The 22,706-nt window shown below is 49.3% G+C and overlaps 1 protein-coding gene across 3 annotated transcripts in view; it reads right to left on the bottom strand.

Moving 5' to 3' along the window:
• LAS1L (LAS1 like ribosome biogenesis factor) overlaps nt 1–22,706 on the bottom strand; it is a 948,139-nt gene that overhangs the window by 282,080 nt on the left and 643,353 nt on the right. For all 3 annotated transcript variants that reach the window (XM_069612531.1, XM_069612530.1, XM_069612532.1), the window contains exon 12: nt 7,578–7,728. In XM_069612531.1, coding sequence (XP_069468632.1) covers nt 7,578–7,728 — 151 coding nt within the window. The remainder of the gene's footprint in view (nt 1–7,577; nt 7,729–22,706) is intronic.

Raw genomic sequence — 22,706 nt, 5'->3', positions numbered from 1 at the left:
GCTACAAAACCTCTTGGGTAGTTCAGGCCTATACTAAGAGCGGTTGTCTTGTACACTAAGAGGAGAGTCTTCTATAGCCCTAAGCTTGGTGGACTTTAGTAAAACTCCCTAAGACTTACACCTTCTTTTCCAGCAAAATACCGGAACGGATCATCTCAAAACATAAGCAATTGGAGGTGATGAACACACAGAAGAGATGCGGCTTAGTAGAGGGTGAGGGGACAGTCAGGAGGTCAGGTACACAGAAAGATACCACTGATAAAGCTTAGAGTTACATACCAAGTAATTTCGGGGAAGGGTTGCAGATTTTGGGGACAGCACAATCAGTTTGCATGAACAGTCTCAACTCACTGCGGTGTGTGAAATGTAACATTTCTAAAAATGATATTCACGTGCTACAGTACCTCTACACACTTACATTCTGGATCTCTGTTGCCAAGAATATTTTAGGGGCAGCGTGTACTGTACTACACACGCCTAGGAACATGGCACCTAATCTGCATGCTCACCAAGATCGGGCCTTTTCCTTAGTCAACCTTCACATCAAGTAGCAGAAATGAAATCACCCAAATATTTAGAGCGACCAGTGGTTAGCGGCTTTCAAATTGACATCAAAATAAAGAACACTACTTCAATTATTAACTAAGGGAAGGTAAAGATGCTTTGCAGTGTATTACCAGCAGAGAACATGGATTGCAGATCATCAAAATAAGAACAAATTGGCATTTCCCATTCATACATAACATTAAACAAGTCGAAACGCTACCAGAAAAGCGGTTTAGTCTTCTACAAATGGACTCTTTAAAGGAATCCAAGCAGCTCAAGGTTAGGGGTGCTATAATACATATTTGTGTCATGTATTACACCCTGTCATAGTCCACTTACACAGCCACATCCTCAAGTCTATTAGCCCAAAAACATTTCATCTACAAAGCTAGGCTTTCTGGCTGACGATTGCATATGTGCTAACGTGCCCTTCCCAAGGGTCGGCCTCGGCTATAAAATTGTATTGAGCACCAATTAAAAAGTGGGCCACTGTTGCAAATGGTAATCGATTCCTTTTGTGACAGACTGTTTGAATAGTACCCAAGGGGGAGTGTTTTAATAAAATGCGATGCAAATTGTGCAATTTAAATAATATGTATTTATCAACAATGGCCAAAACTACTAGCCGCAGGGTGAAGTAAGGAACAAGTTACTCACCTGTAACTGTTGTTCTCCAGCATGGGTCTGGCATGGATTCACATGCTCATGGATATTCCCCGTCAGGCCGGGAATCCTCGGTATAGAAAAAAATCAGAATCAGTTTCGTTTCTGATCTGTCTTTCTTAGTAGTAACCAATCACTGGTCTCTGGGTCATACTGCCCCCAGCCAATGACTGCCCTCTCCCTAAGCCCCGCCTCTGGCAGCCATCCTCAGATTTGGTAGCACGTAAAGTGGCAGTATGACCAAGCGAAGAGCCGCAGAGGGGTAGGCAGGAGGGTTCGCATGTGAATCCATGCCAGACCCATGCTGGAGAACAACAGTTACAGGTAAGTAACTTGTTCCTTCTCCAGCATGGGGTCTGGCATGGATTCACATGCTCATGAATAAAAGAATACATAGCAGTACACACATGCACAACCACGGGAGGTGGCAAGAGGCTCAACATTAAGCAATACAAAAAACTCAACATTAAGCATCTCTTACCTCCTCACCAGGCTCACCTTAAGCGAACAGGTTGCGCAGCACTGCTTGGCCGACCCTGGACTCCTCCCTGGAGTCCCGATCGACGCAGTAGAATCTCGTGAAGGTGTGCGTCGACCTCCACGTCGCAGCCCTGCAGATATCGAGCAGGGGCACACCAGATAGGAACGCCGTGGTAGCAGCGATCGCTCTGGTCGAGTGGGCTCTCGAACGGCCGGGCAGCGGTCGGTTTGCCAACCGGTGACAGTGCATGATGCAGCCGGAGAGCCATCTGGAAATGGAAGCCTTCGAGAGAGCCTTCCCTTGATTCACAGGCCCAAAGTTTACAAACAGCTGTGATGTCTTCCGAAAACTTTGTGCGGTCCACGTAGAACTTCAGCGCTCTAGCTACGTCCAGCGAGTGCAGAGTCCTCTCAGCCGGCGACAAAGGCGGCGGGAAAAAAACTGGCATCACCAAGGGTTCGTTGAGGTGGAAGTCTGAAGGCACCTTGGGCATGAAGGAGGGTGCGTCCTCAGCAAAACCCTCGTGTCGTGAAAAGTCAAGTTCGGTGGCTTGCAAGATAGGGCCTGGATCTCTCCCACTCGTCGTGCGGAGGTGATGGCCACAAGAAATGCTGTCTTCCACGACAGAAACTTCAACAGTGCCAAATGCATAGGCTCAAATGGGGCCCCCATGAGCCTGGTCAGCACCACGTTGAGCTCCCACGCCGGGGCAGGGGCCTTCACCGGCGGGAATGATCGGAACAATCCTTTCATAAATTCCTTCACCAGCCGATGAGACCACAAGGACGCCCGTCCTGTAGCTGGTGTATCGTGAGATGGCCGCCAGATGTATCTTGATGGAAGCGTGAGCTAGTCCAGCCTTGGCCAATGACAGTAGGTACGGCAATACTTGAGGGGCCGTAATCCGCAGAGGGTTAATCTGCTGTGCACGGCACCAGACAGAGAACCTCTTCCATTTATGTCCGTAGCACTTGAGAGTTGAGGATGCCCTGGCCTTTGCAAGAACCTCTCTACAGTCGGCTGGGATGGCGTACCCTCCAAACTCTAGTGCTGCAGGAGCCAGGCCTGCAAGTTCAGCGACTCTGGGTTGTGATGAAGAATGGCTCTGGAGAGAAGATCCGCGTCCGACGGCAGCTTGACTGGTGTGGACGCTGACAAGTCTAGAAGGTCCGGGAACCAGATCTGTCTCGGCCACGCCAGTGCGACGAGGATCATCCTGCACCGGGACCTCTTGAGCTGGTTGATGAGCCGGAGCAGCAACGGCAATGGAGAGAACGCATAAAGGAATAGGCCGTCCCAGGGGAACGAGAAAGCATCGCCCATGCTCCTTGGCTGGGGGAACCTGCTGGCGAACCTCGCGAAGAGATCGATCTGGGGTTCACCCCATCGTCGAAAGAGCCGATCCACTTGATCCTGGCGTAGTTCCCACTTGTGGCACGAGCGCAGCTCTCTGCTGAGTGAGTCGGCGATGGTGTTTTTTATTCCTGCCAGATGAAAAAGCACCAGAAACATCCCTTGGGCGACGGCCCAATGCCACAGATCCTGGGCTTCATTGGATAGGGCCGGGGATCTGGTTCCGCCCTGCTTCCGGATGTAGAACAACGTGGTGGTGTCGTCGGTGAAGATCCTCACCACCTTGCCCTTGAGGGACGGAAGAAAAGACCTGAGGGCCCAGAACACTGCGCGGAGCTCCAAGATGTTGATGTGGAGTGACTTCCTCTCCGGGAGCCAAAGGCCTCTCGCGTGAAGATCTCCGGAGTGCGCTCCCCAACCTTCCAGGTAGGCATCCGTCGTCACCGTCACCTGGTGAGCTGGGGTCTGAAAGTCCATGCCCGCCGACAGATGAGAGCGGGTACCCCACCACCGGATCGCCTGACCGAATGTCTCGTTGAGTGGGATCCTGTCCTCGAAGCTGCCCGTCGACTGGACCCAGCGGGCGTCGAGGAACTCTTGTAAGGGGCGCATCCGAAGTCTGCAAAGGCGCACCAGATAAATGCAGGAGGACATCATCCCGAGGAGGGACTTGATGGATCTTACCCTGGCCATGTCCGTGGCCAGCAGACGCTGCACCTTGCTCAGGATGGTCCTGGTCCTTTCCTCCGACGGTGAGGCCAGCCGCGCCACTGTGTCGAGCTTGGCTCCCAGAAACTAGGCGACTTGCGACGGGACCAGGTGGGATTTTGGAAAGTTGATGGAGAACCCCAGGTCCGTGAGCAGCTGGACGGTCTTCGCAGTGTGCTCCACGGCGAGCTCCCTTGTATTTGCCCGGATGAGCCAGTCGTCAAGGTAGGGGTAGACGTGGATCCCCTGCAGGCGCAGCCGCGCCGCCACAGGTGCGAGGCACTTGGTGAACACCCTGGGTGCCGACTTCAATCCGAACGGGAGGGCCTTGCACTGGTAGTGCCACCCTTGGACCACGAACCTGAGGAACTTTCGGTGTCTTTTTAGAATGGGGATTTGGAAGTAAGCATCCTCCAAGTCCAACGACGACAGGAAATCGCCCTCCTCCAGCTGTCCCAGCACGTGCTGGAGGGTGACCATCCAGAACTTCTGTGCCTTGATGTATTTGTTCAGTCGTCGCAGGTCCAGGATGGGACGCCATCCTCCTGTCTTCTTCTTTACGAGGAAGTACCTTGAGTAAACTCCGAGTAAACTCCGGAGCCCTGAAGCCTCTTTGGGACGAGCTCGATGGCACCTTTCTTGAGCATCGCCCTTACTTCCAACAGTAGTGGAGGGACGTGATTTTCCTTCCTGGCCACGGGTGGAACGCGAGGGCACTTCTTCTGGAACTCGAGGGCGTGCCCTTGGGCTAGGGCGTCCAGCACCAAACGGTCGGTGGAGATGGACTCCCACACGCTGACGAACCTCGTCAGCCGGCCTCCCACCGGGTTGCTTCGGCAAGGGCCTGACCCCACGGTCGGGTCAATGTTGTTTGGAGGCCGCCTTGCCTCCTTGACTCACCTGTCGACGATGACGGGCACCACCTGACTTGCCGCGTCCCCTGTAGGCCTCCTGAGACGAAGATCTTGCCGCTTGGTGGTACGTAGAGGAGCCACTGCCGGATCCCTTGGAGGCACCTTGTCTACCTCTGGCGCTCCGAAAGGACGGCCGTCGTTGTTGGAGCACTCCCAGTGCCCGGGCAGTCTCCGTGTCTGTCTTGATAACCTGAAGGGACTCATCAACCGCCTTTCCAAACAGGTTGTTAACGTCGAAGGGCATGTCCAAAACTTTGGTTTGTACGTCCTGGCGGAAATCCGTCGCCCTGAGCCATCCTCGTCGTCTCAGGCAAACGCTGTTGCCCAACTGACGGAAACCGGTGTCGGCGATGTCCGTTGCCACCGTGATGGCGTGGTCCGAAGCAAGCTCACCTTCCTGTAAGATTTCAATGGCCTCAGCCCTTTTGGCGTCCGGAAGGAAGTCCAATAGAGGGGCGATTTTGAACCACAACTCCCTGTCGTAGTGGGCTACGATAACCAGGGCGTTGGCCGCCTTGATAGTCGTCGCTGCGGATGAGATGACCCGTCATCCCATCGTGTCCAGCTTCCTGCCCTCGCCATCCGGCGGGGAAGTTGAAGTGGAGGCCGATGCCCCCCCCCCCCCCCCATCTTTCATCTTTGCCACCGCCGAGATGACCAAATCCGGGGTAGGTTGTGCCCGAAGGCACAAGGGGGCAGCGTCGGGACCCGGTACTTCTTCTCGTACCGGTCCCTCTTTGCAGGCGCCGTGGCAGGGTTCTTGAGGAGGGAGAGCCCCTCATCCCAGATGTCATCCAGAAGAGTTACGGCGAGGACCGTCTTCCTTTTAGCCTCGCGCGGTTGGTAAAGGAACTCTTCCTTTTCTTCTCTTCGGGGCAGAGCTGGAAGAGCTCGGATGCCCTGGAAATCATGGCATGGAAGGATCCAATCTCGTCGGGCGGGGACGCCCGAGCAGGGGGTGACGGGGGACATGTTCCGTCGTCGCCTCCGTCGTCATCTGTATCCGTCGTAGCCGTGTCCGTGCCTGTATCATCCCTGTGGGTAGTTGACCGGGGGGAAGGCAGAGCGGGCCGCAGAGTTGGGAGAGGTGGCAGAGGATGCGTCCTCTTATGCGGCGGACTTGCCGAAGGTCCCGGCTTCGGTTCCCCCGTCGGGTCTGGCTCAGGTACCTCCATCGGGGCGAGGGGCAACCTTGTCCTTATCTCCAAGCATAAGGACTGAATCGCTACAAAATGGCCGCTGAAGTGTCCTGCGGCACCGGAAACGACCGGCGCGAGGGCTCTTGAGGAACCTCGTCGGCGACACCGTCGCTCTCGTTATCACCCTCGTTGGGATCCCTCCCGATGGGCTGGGCCTCCTCCACGACTTCGATGAGCTCTTCTTCAGAGGTCGTGTCCGTATCCACGATGGCCACCTGCCCCTCCCCCTCCTTTTCCAACGGGGACTTTGTGGGGGTCTTCTCAATGGGCCTGAAAGACGACTCCCTCCGCGGTGGCAGGGATACTCTGGGTCCTGAGGTCGCCTCCACTGGCATAGCCTCCACAGGCTGAGCCAGGGCCGCTGCGACATCCTCAATCGAGGTCTTAGCAGGGTGAATTAAGGCCATCGTCACTTTCTGCACGCCTGGGGCCTTCACCTTGGGGGGAGGGTCCGAGCCTCGCTCCCCATCTGCCGGAATCTTCGAGATCGACCGGGGCCTCTCCAGAAGCTTCACCAGGTTCTCGGACTTCCTCTTACCCGAGCCAGAGCGTTGGCTCGTGGTTGATGGCGCCGGGGAGGATGTGCCCTGCCTGGCAACCAAGGAGCCGACCATTCGGCGCTCCCGGTGCCCGTTGACTTGCGGCGCTTGGCCTTTTGTTGGGCCCCCGTCACCGGGGTGCCCTCACAAGACTTAGAAGACCGCTCTGACTTTTTCTTGCCCGACGGGCTCTTACCTTCCAGCCAGTTGGCGAGACGGAGGTGGCGAACCTTCATGGTCCGCTCCGACATGTTCCCACAAAACGCAGTCCTCCTCCACGTGCGTCTTGTCCTCATGGAGACAGTAGAGGCATAACGAATGCTTGTCCTCCTTGAACACATTCTGAAGCTGGCATCCAGGGCAGGTCCTGAACAGCTTCCCGGGCGTCGAGCTTACTTTCTCCTGGGCCATGTCCGGGGTAGGCCTCGGAACTTCTGGAATCCTCCAAAAGCGTAACTCGATGAAATCTTCACCCTTGAGGGGCGTACAAAACTCTGAAACTGGTCCCCGTTGATCGGATGTAAAAACGGTGGAGCTTGAGGCTCTGTTTAACCGAAAAAGCATGAAAACGCAGCAAAAGCTCGAGAGCTACAGCACGAGGACTCCCAACACTTGAACGTACGGTAAAAATATGAGGATGGCTGCCAGAGGCGGGGCTTAGGGAGAGGGCAGTCATTGGCTGGGGGCACTATGACCAGTGATTGGTTACTACTAAGAAAGACAGATCAGAAACGAAACTGATTCTGATTTTTTCTATACCGCGGATTCCCGGCCTGACGACGGGGAATATTCATGAGCATGTGAATCCATGCCAGACCCCATGCTGGAGAACTCTTCAAACTGGCCCACTTTGACCAAAAAAACGAGCCCATACTAGCATTTTCTGGTTCTGGCATTGCCCTATGCCCTATAGGCCAGTCCGAGCCTGTCCGAGCCCCTCCTACGTTTCAATGTACTATCTTCACATTCACAAATTCAAGGAACCCAACACCACCATTACAAAAACCTGTCTTCGCTGTGACATGTTGCATGAATCTACATGGCGAGTAAGGGATCACAGACTTTTCTCCACAGTTGTGAAAAGAATACATCAACTAACTTCTGCAGAAGTGTATTACCACTGGCTTGTGGTGCTTATAAAATTGAAGTGGGTTATAAAATTGAAGTTGCTTACCTCGTTGTCATGCCAGGTGGGTTGTTGCGTTCCCCAGTCATCGTCTGATCTAAAATTGACATCACAGAGTAATTTTCCAACATGAGACAGTCCGGATCGTCACTCTGACCTGGGACTCTTCCAAGCGGGAACTCATTCCACTTCACGTCACCTATGATAAACATGGAATAGCTTTTAAACAAAACTAATCAGGGCTCATGATGTGACAAAACAGAAGGGAGAAATGATAACACAACAACATCTCCTCTATGAGCTTCAATAATCTCCATGTTTCTACCTAAACACACTGCACCTTTAAAAAAATGTCAAATAAGACCTGGTAAAAACGCATTTCACCACATAATGACAACTTCCTCATCCCCTGTTTAAACTTGGGCAGAATCAGACACATTCATCGGGTAGTTTCCCAATTGCTCAAATATAGGAACGAAGACATTCTTTTATTTGAAAAATAAGCAAAGGTTAAGGTGCCACGTTGACCTTAATGCGCTAGAAGAACCTTTAAATCATGTGTAATGTTTTGAGCGCTCATTCCATCCAGTTTATAAGTACCACCGCCACAATTAATTTTACATCAAAACAGAACCCCTATGAGGAGAGAAGGGCTAGAGAACGAAGACAAATACCAAATGTAAAGGTTCAGGTGGCATTAGCCATAATGCCAGGGAGCACATATCAGCTCTATGTTAGGATACTGACTGAAGCAAGTCTTGTAGATTTGCAATGAAAACAGCAGCTGCCATTGTGGATCTAATGTTGTAAACTGAGAGGACTTCAGGGACGTTCCCCTTTGCAACTTCCTAAATGAAAACAATACAATGAACAAAGCAACTAAAAATGGTCTTTGTTCCCTCCCACCCCCAAAAATGTAAATACTGGGATAACATGTGCAGTCAGTTTCTCTTAAGAGTGTTCTTTCCATGTTCGGGGAAATAGGAACTAGAGAAGAGCGAAGGTGGAGATTGGTTAAGTGAAAACAACCAGTGGGAAAAGAAAGTTTGGCCTGCACATCACGGTCAAGAGGGGCGGGGGGTGGCAAACTGCACTCAAGCTGCTCGTCTCCAGCAGATCATAGTCGCTGAGACAGCACTGGGTGATGTAATCAAGGTCGGTGAGCCCGTCCCAGGGATTCTTGTGGGAGCTGGGGAAGTCTACCCGATTCAGAGAAAACACTCACATAACACCAAGGCAGTCTTAATTGCTCTTTGGCCAGCGGGTATGGGAACGGGAAGGTGGAAGAGAGCCGCGCTCCTCGAAGAATGGTAATTTCTGGTGTCCCCGAGAAGTGACCAGCCATACGAGTGTCCACTGCAATGTTTGCTAAGGTTGCCATCTTGCAGATGATAAATGTCTCCCTTCCCACAAGTTCAGGGTGTCTTGTGTTCCTTCTGCTATAGTGCTGACCAACGGTAGGTTAATAAAGAAACGGAGGTCAGCACAAATGTTTTTACTTATTGCAAACTGTTTGTGGGAGCATTGGGAATCAATGTGGCGCCAAATGGGGAGGAGATGATGAGCTAAGAGAGAGCAGATCGGTTTGCTCCAATCGGTTTTGCTAACGTATGTCTAGCTATAGTGGTAGGACGTATTTTAGCCAGTAAAGCTTTGTGGGAACCGAAAGACGTGGAGTTTGAAGCGCAACTGTTTGACTACCATGGACATTGCATTAGCAGTATAAAAATGATGTTCTCTGCAGGCCAGTTTGTCAGCTCTCATCAACCAGTTGGCCTATAGTTAATAAGTCGAATGCAATCATTTCGAATGCCTTAATGTCGGATGCAAAATGTCGAAAAAAAATGTCGAATTTCTCTTTTTTTTTTAATGGGGGGGTTCCCCGCCAGCCCCCCGTTTTTTTTTTATTAACTCTTTTTTAACTAACTAGACCCAAAAAAACTATAAAATAAAAAACAAATTCGAAAAAAATGGACATTTTTATTTTCGACATTAATGCATTCGAAATTATGCATTCGAAATTATGACTGCACACCAACCAGTTCTGTTCCACTGCTCTGTTTGATTTATGCTCGCCCAGCTGTAATAAACAGTGTTAATTCTTGCACGGTTTGCACTCCTTTTTGGACTCGAAAGAAAGGACAGACAATACAGCTTTATTTGGCATAAAAGCCTTAAAAGCATGAAATACATTACATTATAAACAAACAAATACAAGCATTTGATAAATTACAGTATATGCATAAAATCAATACGAGTGTGTGGCAGAATTCACATTATCAAATTAGATTGCAGTCATTTAAAGCCCATAAAAACATCGGACAACTAAAACAGGGAGAGCTATGCTCGCAACCTTCAAAGATAAAGCAGCAAGGCTAGCTCAGGGCTTTTTTTCTTAACAGCCATGCCCTGCGGCTATATCGAGCAGTGGCAAATACTGCACGAGGCAATGAACATTGAATTAGGAAAAGCATTGCAGAGCTGGTTTAACGGATACCAGCATATCTCAGGATTGGTCTCAAATACAAACGTCTTAATCTCAGGGTCCTGTCACAAATCAATATCAATAAAAAACGCATTACTTTTTCTTTGGTCGCCCCACACAACGGACAAATATCAAGGGCTGATTCCCGCCAGGAATGAGTAAAAGAAACAACCAGGAAAATACCCAGTCTGAGGCACATGTACAAAGATCTTTCAAAAAAGGTAAAGAAATTAAATCAAGATAATGTTTAAAACCAATCACTGTGTTGCGAGATAAATAGTCCAAGCGCGGTTTACAGTTGGTGGCATCAGCCAAAAGTTAATCCCCGGTTCGAATCTTAGCCACTGCTTTTAGTTTACTCAAAATGGTGGGGCTGCTCTCTGCAGGATTTTCCCACAGTTCAGAAGCATCCAAAACACTAAGCATTTTCTTTATATGTATAAACCAATGGAAGCTTTTCCCTTCATTTAAAGACAAAAAGTGAGCCAATGAATCTCTACATTTGCCTAGTCCTGGTTGGCGCCACACTCTTATCCAGAGAAAGACAGGACTAAACATAGCCATGGGATCAATCGAGCCTCTGCCAAGTCCCAAATGGGTAGGAGCTGAGGGAGCACACAAATGAAGTAATAGCAATTGTTTTAGAAATATATATTTTTTAATCATTAATACACCCCCCCCCCTTCAAGCTCTGATCCATATAAAACAGCAGGTAAAACTTGCTTGTCATAATCCAGTGCAGGGATATAGCATCTCTCCTGTGCCGAACAAAATATATCTTAATGGCCCCACTGAGCTTGTCTAAATTAACTGCTGCTTTTCTATCTTGTGCTCCCCTCCGACCAAGGTTCTCCTGAAATCTCACACCAAGACAATCAAAGTGGTCAACCTGCTCAATTAGAGTACTGTCAACTTTTAACCTGATGGATTTGCATTTTTGCTGGTGGGGATTGAATACCATTGATTTGGTCTTGGCAATATTAAAATTTAATTGGAGGTCCTCACATTTAAACATAAAAATAGATGACTCCCTGCCAGATTGGAGGCGGGGGCTAGAGGGTGGGGGGGTCATTGCGAGATGACAAAATCTGCCAGTGTCGCCCTCGAGATTGAATCGAAGAAGTTTTCAAATCCAAAAATACCACGTATACATTTTCAATAAAACTATTTTAAAATTAACAAGTACAAAATTTGACATTGATCCAATGTGCCTCTATTCTTATTTCACTCCACCCATTCCTGAAGATGGTATAATATAATCTTTCCGAAATGTTTACCAGCCCCATCCAAGAGGAAGATCAGATGGTAATTTGAAGGACTGTTCCGGCCCCCTCTCTTGTACATAGGCACAATCATTGCCTTGCGCCAAGAGCTCAGAATAATGCCCTGGGTTAAAACGGCATTAAAGATATTGCAAAAGACAGGGGCCCAAACAGCGACCTTGTCCTTGAAAAGATCAAACGGTACTAAATCAGGGCCTGCTGCCTTACCCCTCTTAGAAGAGCCCCTGGCAATTTCTACTTCTTTCACCGAGATGCACAAGTGATCAGGAGCCGATACAATTGGTAACAGGCAGTGGGGATAATTAAATGAAGGATCACAATATAAAGCTGCAAAACGTGACTTCCAAACTTTGCTACTAATACAACAATGGACAGACTGTCGCTTAAATCTCTGTCATGAACCAATTTCCAAAAGAGGGAATTATTCCTGGATCTGATAGCAGTTTGCAGGGTTCTCCATTTATCTGCATTTAATTCCCTCTTTTTTAGTGAAGTCAAGCTTTTATAATTGGCTCAAAACGCGAAGTTTAGCCCTGTCCACACCAATTTTTGAGTTCATACAGTTTTCAATTTGCCTTTTTGCCATACGGCACACTCCATCATAGCAATCTGGATGGGTTAATGTTTTCTTCCTTATTGATTTTATAGAAGCAGATACAAGTAGGAGCATTTTAGCCTTCATATATTCGTATTCTGTTAATAATGACTTATCAGTGGTATGCAGCACAAGATGTGTGTCTAGATTTGGAATAACTATCATATATACAGGATTTGGTTTTGGCCTCATTAACTGCCACCCATTTTAGTGATCGCCGGGCATGACCTTTGATTACCAATGCTTAGGGTTGGGTAAGATTTTAACTTTAGTGCTAAATCCACCCCACTTGTGAGAACCCCAGAACTTTTTGCTGGATTGGTATACATTTCCCTATACCTCAGTGAGTGGGAACCTTTTTCCACACTCACAGATCCTTTTTACTCTTTTATTGTCATTTTTAAGACTCTCCATAGTGTCCTTTTAATTTTATCCTCTTTGACAACGTTTGGTATATTATTTTTTATTGTTAAAAGGTTGCCTTGTAGGGATCCTCTTTTCGTTTCTCTGGATAACCTTGTGTGAACTACAGTTCCCAAGGGTAGACGGAACAAGTTACGTACCTGTAACTGTTGTTCTCCAGCATGGGTTGGTATGGATTCACATGCTCATGAATATTACCCGGCGTGAGGCTGGGAATCCTCGGTAAGAAAAGAAAAGCAGCATTGCCTTGAAAGCTTGAATACTGCCTTTCGTCTTGTTATATAATCACTGTAGACTGGGTTATACTGCACCCACCCAATGATGATCGTCTACCTCAGTCCCGCTGGCGACTATCTACAGATTAGGAGCATGTGAGGTGCCAGTATGAACCCAGAAGAGCCACAGCGGGACGGAGGGAGGGTTTGCATGTGAATCCATGCCAGACCCATGCTGGAGAACAGTTACAGGTAAGTACATTGTTCCTTCTCCAGCATGGGGTCTGGCATGGATTCACATGCTCATGAAAACGATTATACAGCAGTAACACACACAACGCCGGGAGGTGGCCAGGCCCAACAGAAGTACAACACTTACCCCTGGAACAAACTCACCTCAAGCAAACTGGTTGCGCAGCACCGCTAACCTGACTCTGGACTCCTCCCTAGAATCACTGTCGACATAGTAGAATCTCGTGAAGGCGTGCATCGACCTCCACGTAGCAGCCCTGCCAATATCCAGCAGGGGAACCCCAGAGAGAAATGCCGTCATAGCACCGATGGCTCTGGTGGAGTGCATTCTCGGCCGGCCTGGAAGGGATCTGTTGGACAGACTATGACCGTGCATGATGCAGCCGTAGAGCCACCTGGATAGGGGAGGCCTTGGACAGGGCCTTCCCCTGATTTACAGGACCAAAGTTCACAAAGAGCTGAGAAGTCTTCCGGAAATCTTTCGAGCGGGCCACATAGAACTTCAAGGCACAAGCAATGTCCAGCGTATGCAGTGACCATTCAGCGGCCGAAACAGGATTCGGGAAGAAGACTGGAAGTACTAAAGGTTCGTTGGGGTGGAACTGAAACTGAACTTTGGCATGAAGGAGGGGTGAGTGCGGAGCATCACCCTAGTAGGCTGCAACGATAAGTAGGGGTCTTTGCAAGAAAGAGCTTGAATCTCCCTGATCTGCTTGGCCGAAGTGATCGCCACTAGGAACACAGCCTTCCATGAAAGAAACTTGAGAGAAGCACACTGTAAAGGCTCAAATGGTGGTCCCATGAGCTTTGTGAGGACAACATTGAGCTCACATGCCGGGGCCAGGGTTTTCAATAGAGGGAAAGCCCTAAAGAGACCTTTCATGAATTCTTTGACCAGCCTGTGAGACCACAACAAAGGCTTTGTCGGGGAACAGGTGTACCGTGAAATTGCCGCCAGATGCACCTTGATGGAGGCGTGGCCCAAACCAGACTTGGCCAGTGAGAGCAGTTATGGCAAAAGCTGATGAGCAGAGACACGCAGCAGCGCGATGCCTTCCATCCTGCACCACACTGTGAAGCGTTTCCATTTGTGACTGTAGCACGATAGAGTAGAGGGTGCTCTGGCCTTGGCAAGAACGGCTTCACATTACCTCAGAAGGTTGCAGTGGCCAAACTCTAAGGCTGCAGGAGCCAGGCCATGAGGTCTCATTGACACCGGATCATGATGTAGGATGGTTCCACTTTCTCTGGAGAGAAAGTCGGCAATAGGAGGTAGCCTGATGGGTGGCGCCGCCGATAGGCGGAGCAGGTCTTGGTACCATATCTGGCGGGGCCACGCTGGGGCGATGAGAACCATCTTGCAGCATCACTTCACAATGTTTTGACGACTCGCACAGGAGGGGGTTCGGAGGAAAAGCGCACAGGAATTGAGCCTCCCATCTGAGTGAGAATCCGTCCCCCAAGGTCCTTGGAAACTGCTGGCGAACCACTTGCTTTTGGAGTTCGCTGGTGTGGCAAATAGATTGATCTCTGGACAACCCCATTGGCGGAACAAACTGTTTACTTGGTCCTCCTGCAACTCCCACTCGTGATCGGACCAAAGCTCCCATCTGAGGGCATCCGCTATAGTGTTCTTTATACCCGCTAGGAGAAAGGGTACGAGGAACATGTACTGAAGGATACTGGGCTATAGGGTTTGCGCCTCCAAAAACAGCAGGGCGTCCTGCTTCCTGGTGTAGAACATTGTGGTGGTGTTGACTGAAAAACCTCACCACTCGGCCCTTCTAGATCCTTTTCCTCCAGCAGCCAAAGGGCTCTGGCGTCAGTCTGCCCGGTGTGGGCCCCGCCATCCGTCTAGCAAGGCATCCGTGGTGACTGTTGCCTGAAAAGGAGGAGTCCGGAATGGGGAACCCTGCTTAAGGTGAGAGCGCATCCCCCACCACTGGATGGCTTGCCTGAATTCCAGGTTGAGCTTCAACTTGTCTGACCAATTTCCCGTGGCCTGGTGCGACCTGCAGTCCAGAAACCCCTGGAGTGGCCTCATTTGAAGCCTGCAGAATGGGATCAAATGTATGCAGTAGGACATCATGCCCAGCAGAGACTTTATTACTAGGATTGTTGCTGATTTGATGTTGGATAGGCGATGCACCTTCCCAAGGATGGACAGCACCCGCTCTTCCGAGGGGAAAGCTAGAGATGCTACTGTGTTGAGACGTGCCCTCAGAAACAGAACGACCTCTGATGGTGTTATGCAGGATTTTGGATTATTGATAGAGAATCCGAGCTCCGTAAGCAGGTGTATGTGCACTGCCAGGCTGTGATGAACGTGACTGGATGAGCCAGTCATCTTGGTACGTGTAGACATGTATGCCCTTCAGACGTAAATACGCAATCACAGGGCCAAACACTTTGTGAACACCCTTGTTGCTGCCTTATTTTCCAGAACTATGAAGCAAAGGAACTTCCGATGTTTTGGATGAATGGGGACGTGAAAGTAGGCATCTTCCAGATCGAGAGTTGTCATGAAGTGCCCATTCTCCAGTTGGCTGAGCACTTGCTGCAACGTGACCATCCTGAACTTTGGGACCTTCGGTATTGGTTGAGGCGTCGCAAGTCCAGAATTGGGTGCCACCCACTCCCCCAAACTTCGTTCGGACTAGAAAGTATCTGGAGTATGCTCCAGGGTCCCGGAGTCGCAGTGGGACTGGTTCTAATGCACCCTTTGCTAGCATGCAAGCACTTCCCGGAGCAACTGGGCAGTTTGTTGTCCCTTCCTTGTTAAAAGGTGGAATACGAGGACACTTGCGTTCGAATTCCAGCGTGTGCCCTTTCTGCAGAATGCCAGGCACCAATTCATCTGTGGTGATGTTTTTCCAGGCATTGACGAAATCTGACAGACTGCCTCTCACTGGGGTGCGGAAGAGGGGGCCCAGGCACTGGGCCAAGTCATGTCTGCTTGATCATTTGTGGCTTTACTTGTGGGCACCGCCGGCACTGCGAACCTCTTCCAAAAGTTCTCCAAGAGGACCAAAAGGAAGAAGAGCAGCGCTGCTGCAGGGTTCCTAGGGACCTTGCTGTCTCTGTGCCCGTCTTTATGTCCTGCAGTGTTTAATCCACCGCCTTTCCAAAGAGATTAATGCCGTTGAAAGGCATGTCCACCACCTTATCCTGAACATCATGCCTAAAATTGGTAGCCTTCAGCCAACCTTGACGCCTGAGCACTACACCATTCAGCATTTGGCAGAAGCCAGAATCTGCGACGCCCATAGCCACAGTGATGGCATGATCGGAGACCACCTCCCACTCTTGAAATGGCGCTAGAGCCTACATCCAGTTGTCCATCAAGAATTCCAGGAGTGGGCCTAATTTAAACCACAACTCCCTATCATACTGGGCCCGGATGGCTAGAGCGTTGGCGGCCATGATGGCCGACGCTGCCGTATTTATGATTCGCTTCCCCGACGCATCTAGCTACTTCCCTTCTTGGTCCAGCGGGACCATAGACTTGATGGATTTGCTGATCGTTTGCTCAATGCGGCTGAAAGCACTGAATCCGTGGAGGGCTACATTTGGGGGCTGAGTCTGGCACCCTGTATTTTTTCTCCAGCCGGTCTCCCTTCGCTGGTGCGGAGGTTGGGGACTTAAGTCTAGGAGCTCTTCCAATACCTTGTTCAGCAATGGGATAGATTTTCCTGGCCGAAGCCAGTCTCTGTTAGCGGAAACCTTCCTTCCTCTTCTCCTCTGGTACCAGATTAAACAGGGCAGATGCCCTCGCCATCATGGAATGGAATGACCCAACTTCATCTGGGGGTGAAACTGTGGGGGTATCATCCGCACCTACTGGCTCCCCATTGGCTGCAACAAAATCCAAGTAATCCGTGTCCGTCGTGCCAGTGACCATGTTTGTTGCCATATCAGTGTGTGGTGCATTGCCTGGAGGTGATGGGACAGGCAGTGGTGATGGTGGTCGCCTCAGGGTAGCCTAGCGATGCGCGTGGAGGCCTTTGAGGGCTGTACCGAGAGTTGCTCCTCGACCGGCCCGCTTGTCAGGATTCCTGCATCTCATGTCCCCAGCCCTCCAAGATGTCAGGCTGGAGCCTGGCCACGATCACCTACATGGTCCTCAAGGGCCTCTCCATCCCTCCAAAGACCCACTTGGAGTCAGACTTGGCGCTTGTGGCACCAGACTCACTCACTCCCATAGGATAACATTGGGGAATTGGACTTGTAGTGCATTGATGGGGACAAGATGGATGCCCCCACATGTTTCGTTTCCCAGAACTGCATGTGCGGTCTAGTCTTTTGGGTGTGGGTCAGCCCAGAGAGACCTGGGATACCCAGAGACTATTTAAGTCACACCCAGGCTAAGAAACATGCTTTGCGTTTTCTGCACCTGCAGCGTGACACTGGATCGGTCTCCATTAGGCCTGCATCTTTCTTCTGCGCTCAGCTCCTGCAAGAACAAGAACACTGTTAGGAACAGCCTTACCTTGCAGTGCTTCTGCCTATCAGTCATCGCTCCTTCTGTTCTGCGGGCATCTTCTGTGGTGTCATTCCCATCCCGGCACGCCGCTTCCTAAGGAAAAGAACAGAAAAAAGGCATTAGTAAGCATTCAGCAAATCTTCGCTTATTTTTTAAAGACTGTACGAGCTTCAAACGCTTACCTGAATCCCAGCTGCTCTGGGGGAACTCTGTCTCCGGAACTTCTCATCCATCTGCAAGAGGGAAAAGACACTCCAGGTTAGCGTGGAAACATCTAGAGAAGCCGCATACCGCGCTTACCCACCGCATTTGTTCTTCATAACCGGCATCCACGCTGAAAACGTCGCAGCACCTAAAAGACACAGAAAAAGAACTCAGTTCAATGCAAATACGAGAGGGGTGCATCGCGCTCTCACTCACCTTCAGCGCTACTCATCTCAGCAGCACGCCGCCATTCCCGGACGCCGGCCATCATCTAAGGAAGGAAAGGAATGAAGTTAGAGAACTGTTCAAAAGACTCATTATACTTACCTGTCGGACTCTTGCCAGTGAAGTAACTAGGCAGCAACGAGCCTGCATCAATCAACGCGCCCCTGCGCTGAAGGCAGGACGGAGAGCACACTATCCAAGAAAACAAGGTGAGCTGTGGATCAAAGGGAAGGGTTGGACCCAGGGGAAGAAGGGTTTCAAGCACACAGAGACAATAGGGAGTTAAACTCTACCAATCCTGTGTTTCAGGCCCAGTCTCCAGTCGAATAGCCTCCAGGGCAGGGTTTGAGGTCGTAAGACATCAGAACAGGCTGATTGACGTCCCTGTGGATACCAGGTGAGCGTTACACCGCTATGGGTGGTAGCTGCTGCTGTAGCTCAGACCAGAGAAGTGAGCACTGCGAAGATGACCTGGGATATCCCTCTCGGAACTTGCAGTGGGTCACCAAGGCCAGCCGGAGGAATGCTGGTGCACCTCAACGGGCTTGCGTGCCTTGGCGAATCCACAAACCACACTTATGCCCCTTGCTTGGATCTGTTTTTGTTCTCCTATTTTTACTCACCACGCTAAACTGTGTCATTTTCTTTTGCATCTTTTAACACTTGTGCAATTAATCTTCAGCCTCTGATGATGAGCTCCTTAGCTCGAAACACGTGTCAGGCTGTTCGATAATTAAAATCTACCCGCAATTGTGACTGTAATTGTGTTTTGTGCGCAGACAACAGGCAAACCACCCCCTTACATAACTTACTTACTGTAGGCAACTTTGGCAGGTTGCCCACACCTTGCCTCAATCTGCAGCCCAGCAATTGAACTGAATACTTGGCAGGGCGCCACCTTCGCAATTGTCCCCCTCTGCCAAATCAGGATCCCTTTAAAACTAAAAGATGAAATAGTGCCCAAAACGTCTCTGACCCTCACATTAATATGAACAAAAAATGTATGCAAGGAATATTTGGCTGTCTTCAGTTCAACAAAACAGTGTAACAGTTAAAACTCAGAAAGTATTCTGCATCCTCCCGCACCCTGAAGCGCCACACGTCGGGTTGGGAGCATATCCCCCCTCCGGCTGGGCTTCTCTTCTCAACACCGATTCCTGCTGCACGCACTCTGCAATGCCGCACACCTTCACTTCTCGCGTCAGCATCAGCTGGAGCTCTTTCTTCTGCTTCTGCTGCAAACCCAGCACTCTGGACTGCCTCTGCCTCAGCTACTCCTTCCACGTCTCTTCCGAGCTAAAACTCATTACTAAGTTTAAATGTCCCGCTCAGGTGTCATGCTCTTTAACAACTAGACCGCACATTCTAGTCAATAGCACCCTTGATCCTTACCACCTCTGGGCCCTTCTTCCTCCTCTCAGTACCACAGGCATTATGGATCCTGAAGTCCATAGTCGTTTTGGGTCTTTGATATTTAGTTAGTTTCTATCGTTTTGTGAACTGAGAATTGTCAGAGTTAGGGAATGTGTAAAAGGTTTGTGATTTAACAGAGCTCCAGGCTGCTGCAATCCCGGCCTTGGGCGCCTGTCGACCGACCCCCGGACCTGCCGGCGGGCCCTGGAGAGCCCCGGTGGGTTCCCCAGAGGGAGAAGCTCTAATGCGTAGGGTTGGTGCGCGGGGGAAGTTCTAAGGCGGCCCGGGCCAGAGCTCCAGGCAGGCGCCCAAGGCCGGGCTGCTGCCACCTGGACCTGGGTGCCCATCGAACGTCCCCTGGCCTGGCGGCGGTGGTCCCTGTGCCTCCCCGGAGGGAGAAGCTCTAATGTGGAGGGGGGGGAGCTCTATGGCGGCCCGGGCCAGAGCTCCAGGGAGGTGGCCGGAGCTGCTGCAACCCGGCCTTGGACGCCAGGTGACCAAGGTTTGTGATTTAACATTGGGGGTTGAACCTCTATCTAAGACAGAATCATGCCAATCAGAGGATGTTAATATTTAATTCCTAACTCCCAAGGTACAACCCTTATTCCGTTTAGATGACTTTTCATAGTATGTTCCTTGGGTAGTTTCATGGGAGGGACTTGTGCAGTGACAGCATGCCATAAGGCATTTGGGAAATCTAGGACTCTCATCCTCACAATAAGATGAATACTGCATTCCTCCCAAAAGGAGCCATCTCCTCCCATGTGATCCTCCCTCATGTGATATACCCCCAGTGTTAGGATCAATTAGCAGATGCCTTCCCCATGTCACATGGGAGATCATCCTAGGCTGGTGTTTAGTAACGACTCAGCAGGATTCAACACAGTGCATATATCATTAATGTGCACTTGAACTCGATCTGCTGTAATTTTCAAATCTGTATTAAAATGCGAGATTGGGCAATGGCGCAGCCCATCTAGAGACCTTTACCCTTCAATATGAAAGATATCAAGCCCTGATGCATAGAATGTGGCAGCAAATCCTTTACTAAAAATGTATTATATAAAGATGACAAACATGGAACAATCATGTCTTTGGTACATTTATAAAATTCTGCTGAGAAACATCAAGGTCCGGATTCTTACTGCTTTGCAGCAAAAAAACAGCAGGCGAGTCGTCCTCTTCTGTTATCGGATAGACCATGTATTCTGCCACAGCTACTGGATCCTTAGGGGTCATTCCCCTACAAAAATGTCCTCTAATGGTTGATCATCTTTTCTCTCAGATCAACATCGTGATGCATAGAAAATTTTGAATGCTTCACGTACACCTTTAGAGTCAGTTACTGTGCAGCAGTCATCCTGTTGTATAGTTGGAAAATGTTTGGGGAGTGGTCTCTTTTTAATATGATATCCTAGTAGTTGCTTTGCTCATAAAAAATAAATACAAGCTTTTCATTCATGAATTGAGCTTTCTTCGTATCGATCTTTATGTCATACTTCATTTTGTTTAGGAATAACATAACTGTGGGTGAGAGGGAATCTCTGTATTGTGGTTCCAAACATATAATAGAGGTCCCAAAAGCTGGTAAACGTTCCTTCTCTCAATTGTTCATTCTGGAGCCATTTTCAATAATCGTAACAAAGTGTTGCTTTCGCAGCATCCCAGGCCAACTGTCGAGCAATTTCTCTAGTGTCGTTCACCTTCACAGAGTCTTCAACTGCTTGGTTAAGGGCATCTTTATAGGAGCCAGACTCATTCAAGATAGGATTAAACTTCCTATTTGTATGCAGTGTATTCATCTCAGAGTCTGCTAGCCTACCATTAATTGGTGAATGGTCTGAAAGAGCACTAGCAACAATTTCAGCATAAAACCTTTTCTATATTCACCCAATATAAACATTTTGTTGATCCTAGAGAATGTGTAGTCTCTATCCCTAGGATGTAGCATTCTCGAAGCATACATTAAGGAAGCATCTGTCAACATCCTACGAAAGGTTGATTGCTGGTGAGGTGAGGTTCCTAGTATCCTCCCCACTATCACTCAGTGGTCTAGGTGAGGATGGAGTTGGGTTTGTTATAGTTGGAAAAAAGTTGTGCTCGGTTGGTCGAGAGGTGAACTTAAATAGGTATTTCTGATTTGCCAATCATCCCAATACCAGCACCCAACAACATTCCTGATTCAGTAATTTTATATCAGCTTTAAAGGGGGAGATCAACCAATAAAAATAATCACTTCATTCCTACAGCTGGGCTATAGAAACCCCTCTAATTTGTCGGCCATTTTCAGGATATCAGCTGCAATTAAATGAGTATCCTGTAGTAGAATAATTTTGACTCGGTTCTTGAGCAGGGAAGTTAAGATCTTGGTCCTTTTAATGAGTTTGCTAACCCTGTTGACATTCTATGACTGTTATGTTATTGTGCATTTGTACAGTGCCTTTTACCATTGACACAATTCCAAAGTGCTGTGGGTTGAACGCTCTCGGGAACCGCAGTCCAGGACAGTAGAGAGTAGTGTGGAACAACTTGCTTGGGTGCACTTGGTATGCGTGCAGCCAGAGTGCAATCAGTGGTGTGTAGCTGCATACTAGAGCTAGGCGTGATGCAGTGGTTTTGCAAGGTCAATAGAATGTGTGCAACAGGAATGGACTATGCTATTTGCATTCCGGCAGCACTGGATTATGAGAGTGACGCTATGTGTGCAGCTAGGCCGAAATTTCGAAGGGTGTAGCTGCGTTCTAAAGATTGTTGAGGAATAGGCGGAGGTGTGTCAGTATGTATGCAGCTAGGCCAAATTAATCGAGGGGGTGTAGCTGTGTTCGATTGTTTGTTGGTGCAGAGGCAAGAGTAGGCATAGTGGTGCGAGTGTCTGTGCATTTTCCAGGGGAACATTGTTCCTGTTCAGGTTCCAGTGCCTGTCGAGGGTGTGGTAGGTCCTTGTTTCTTGACGGGTCAGATTGTTCTGGCGAAGGCTGATGGGTGGTGACAGTCAGATCTGTCCCAGAAACTCAACTTGTTATTGCATAGGTGCTGGCAGCGTCCACAGTCGGCAAATTGCTAGATAGAATCCTTGGTGGGTAGTTCTACTAGGACATTCTTTGAAAGTTGTGGTTAGATAAGAATAAGTGCTAGCACGTTCCTTGCTTTATAATTCTCCACAGGGATTTCTAGGTAGGTAGGATTAGCAAGCGAGGCCATTTCCTGCTTTATATATTTGCAGGGCAGTGATCAACTTTGTAAGTGGTATTAGTGCTTAGGTTGTTAGTTCTGCTAAATAGATTGCCGGTGGGTGGTTCTGCTATATTCATACGATGGTAGGTGTGATTAGCAGATTAACTGCAAGACAGCCTCCGGTATCTAGTTCCGCTCTTTCATTACCTGGTGCGTAGAGTTAGCAGGCAGGTGCCTTCTTTGACTGATTGCATAGTGCATAATTGCATAGCCTTGATCAGGCTCATGAATGCATTTTGGTTCTTGGGTTACGAGTCTAGCACAATTGCACCCGATTAATTGTGATAGATTGCATTAGGCCTCAGAGTACGCAATTCTTGCGGATGAGGTGAAGAATACATTCTGTCAGGTACAGAACTTCTCTC

This window comes from Ambystoma mexicanum, chromosome 5p (assembly GCF_040938575.1).
Source record: "Ambystoma mexicanum isolate Mex_15411 chromosome 5p, UKY_AmexF1_1, whole genome shotgun sequence".
Classification (NCBI taxonomy): domain Eukaryota; kingdom Metazoa; phylum Chordata; class Amphibia; order Caudata; family Ambystomatidae; genus Ambystoma; species Ambystoma mexicanum.
The sequence above is the reverse complement of the archived record's forward strand: the minus strand, read 5'-3'. Positions and strand labels throughout refer to the sequence as shown.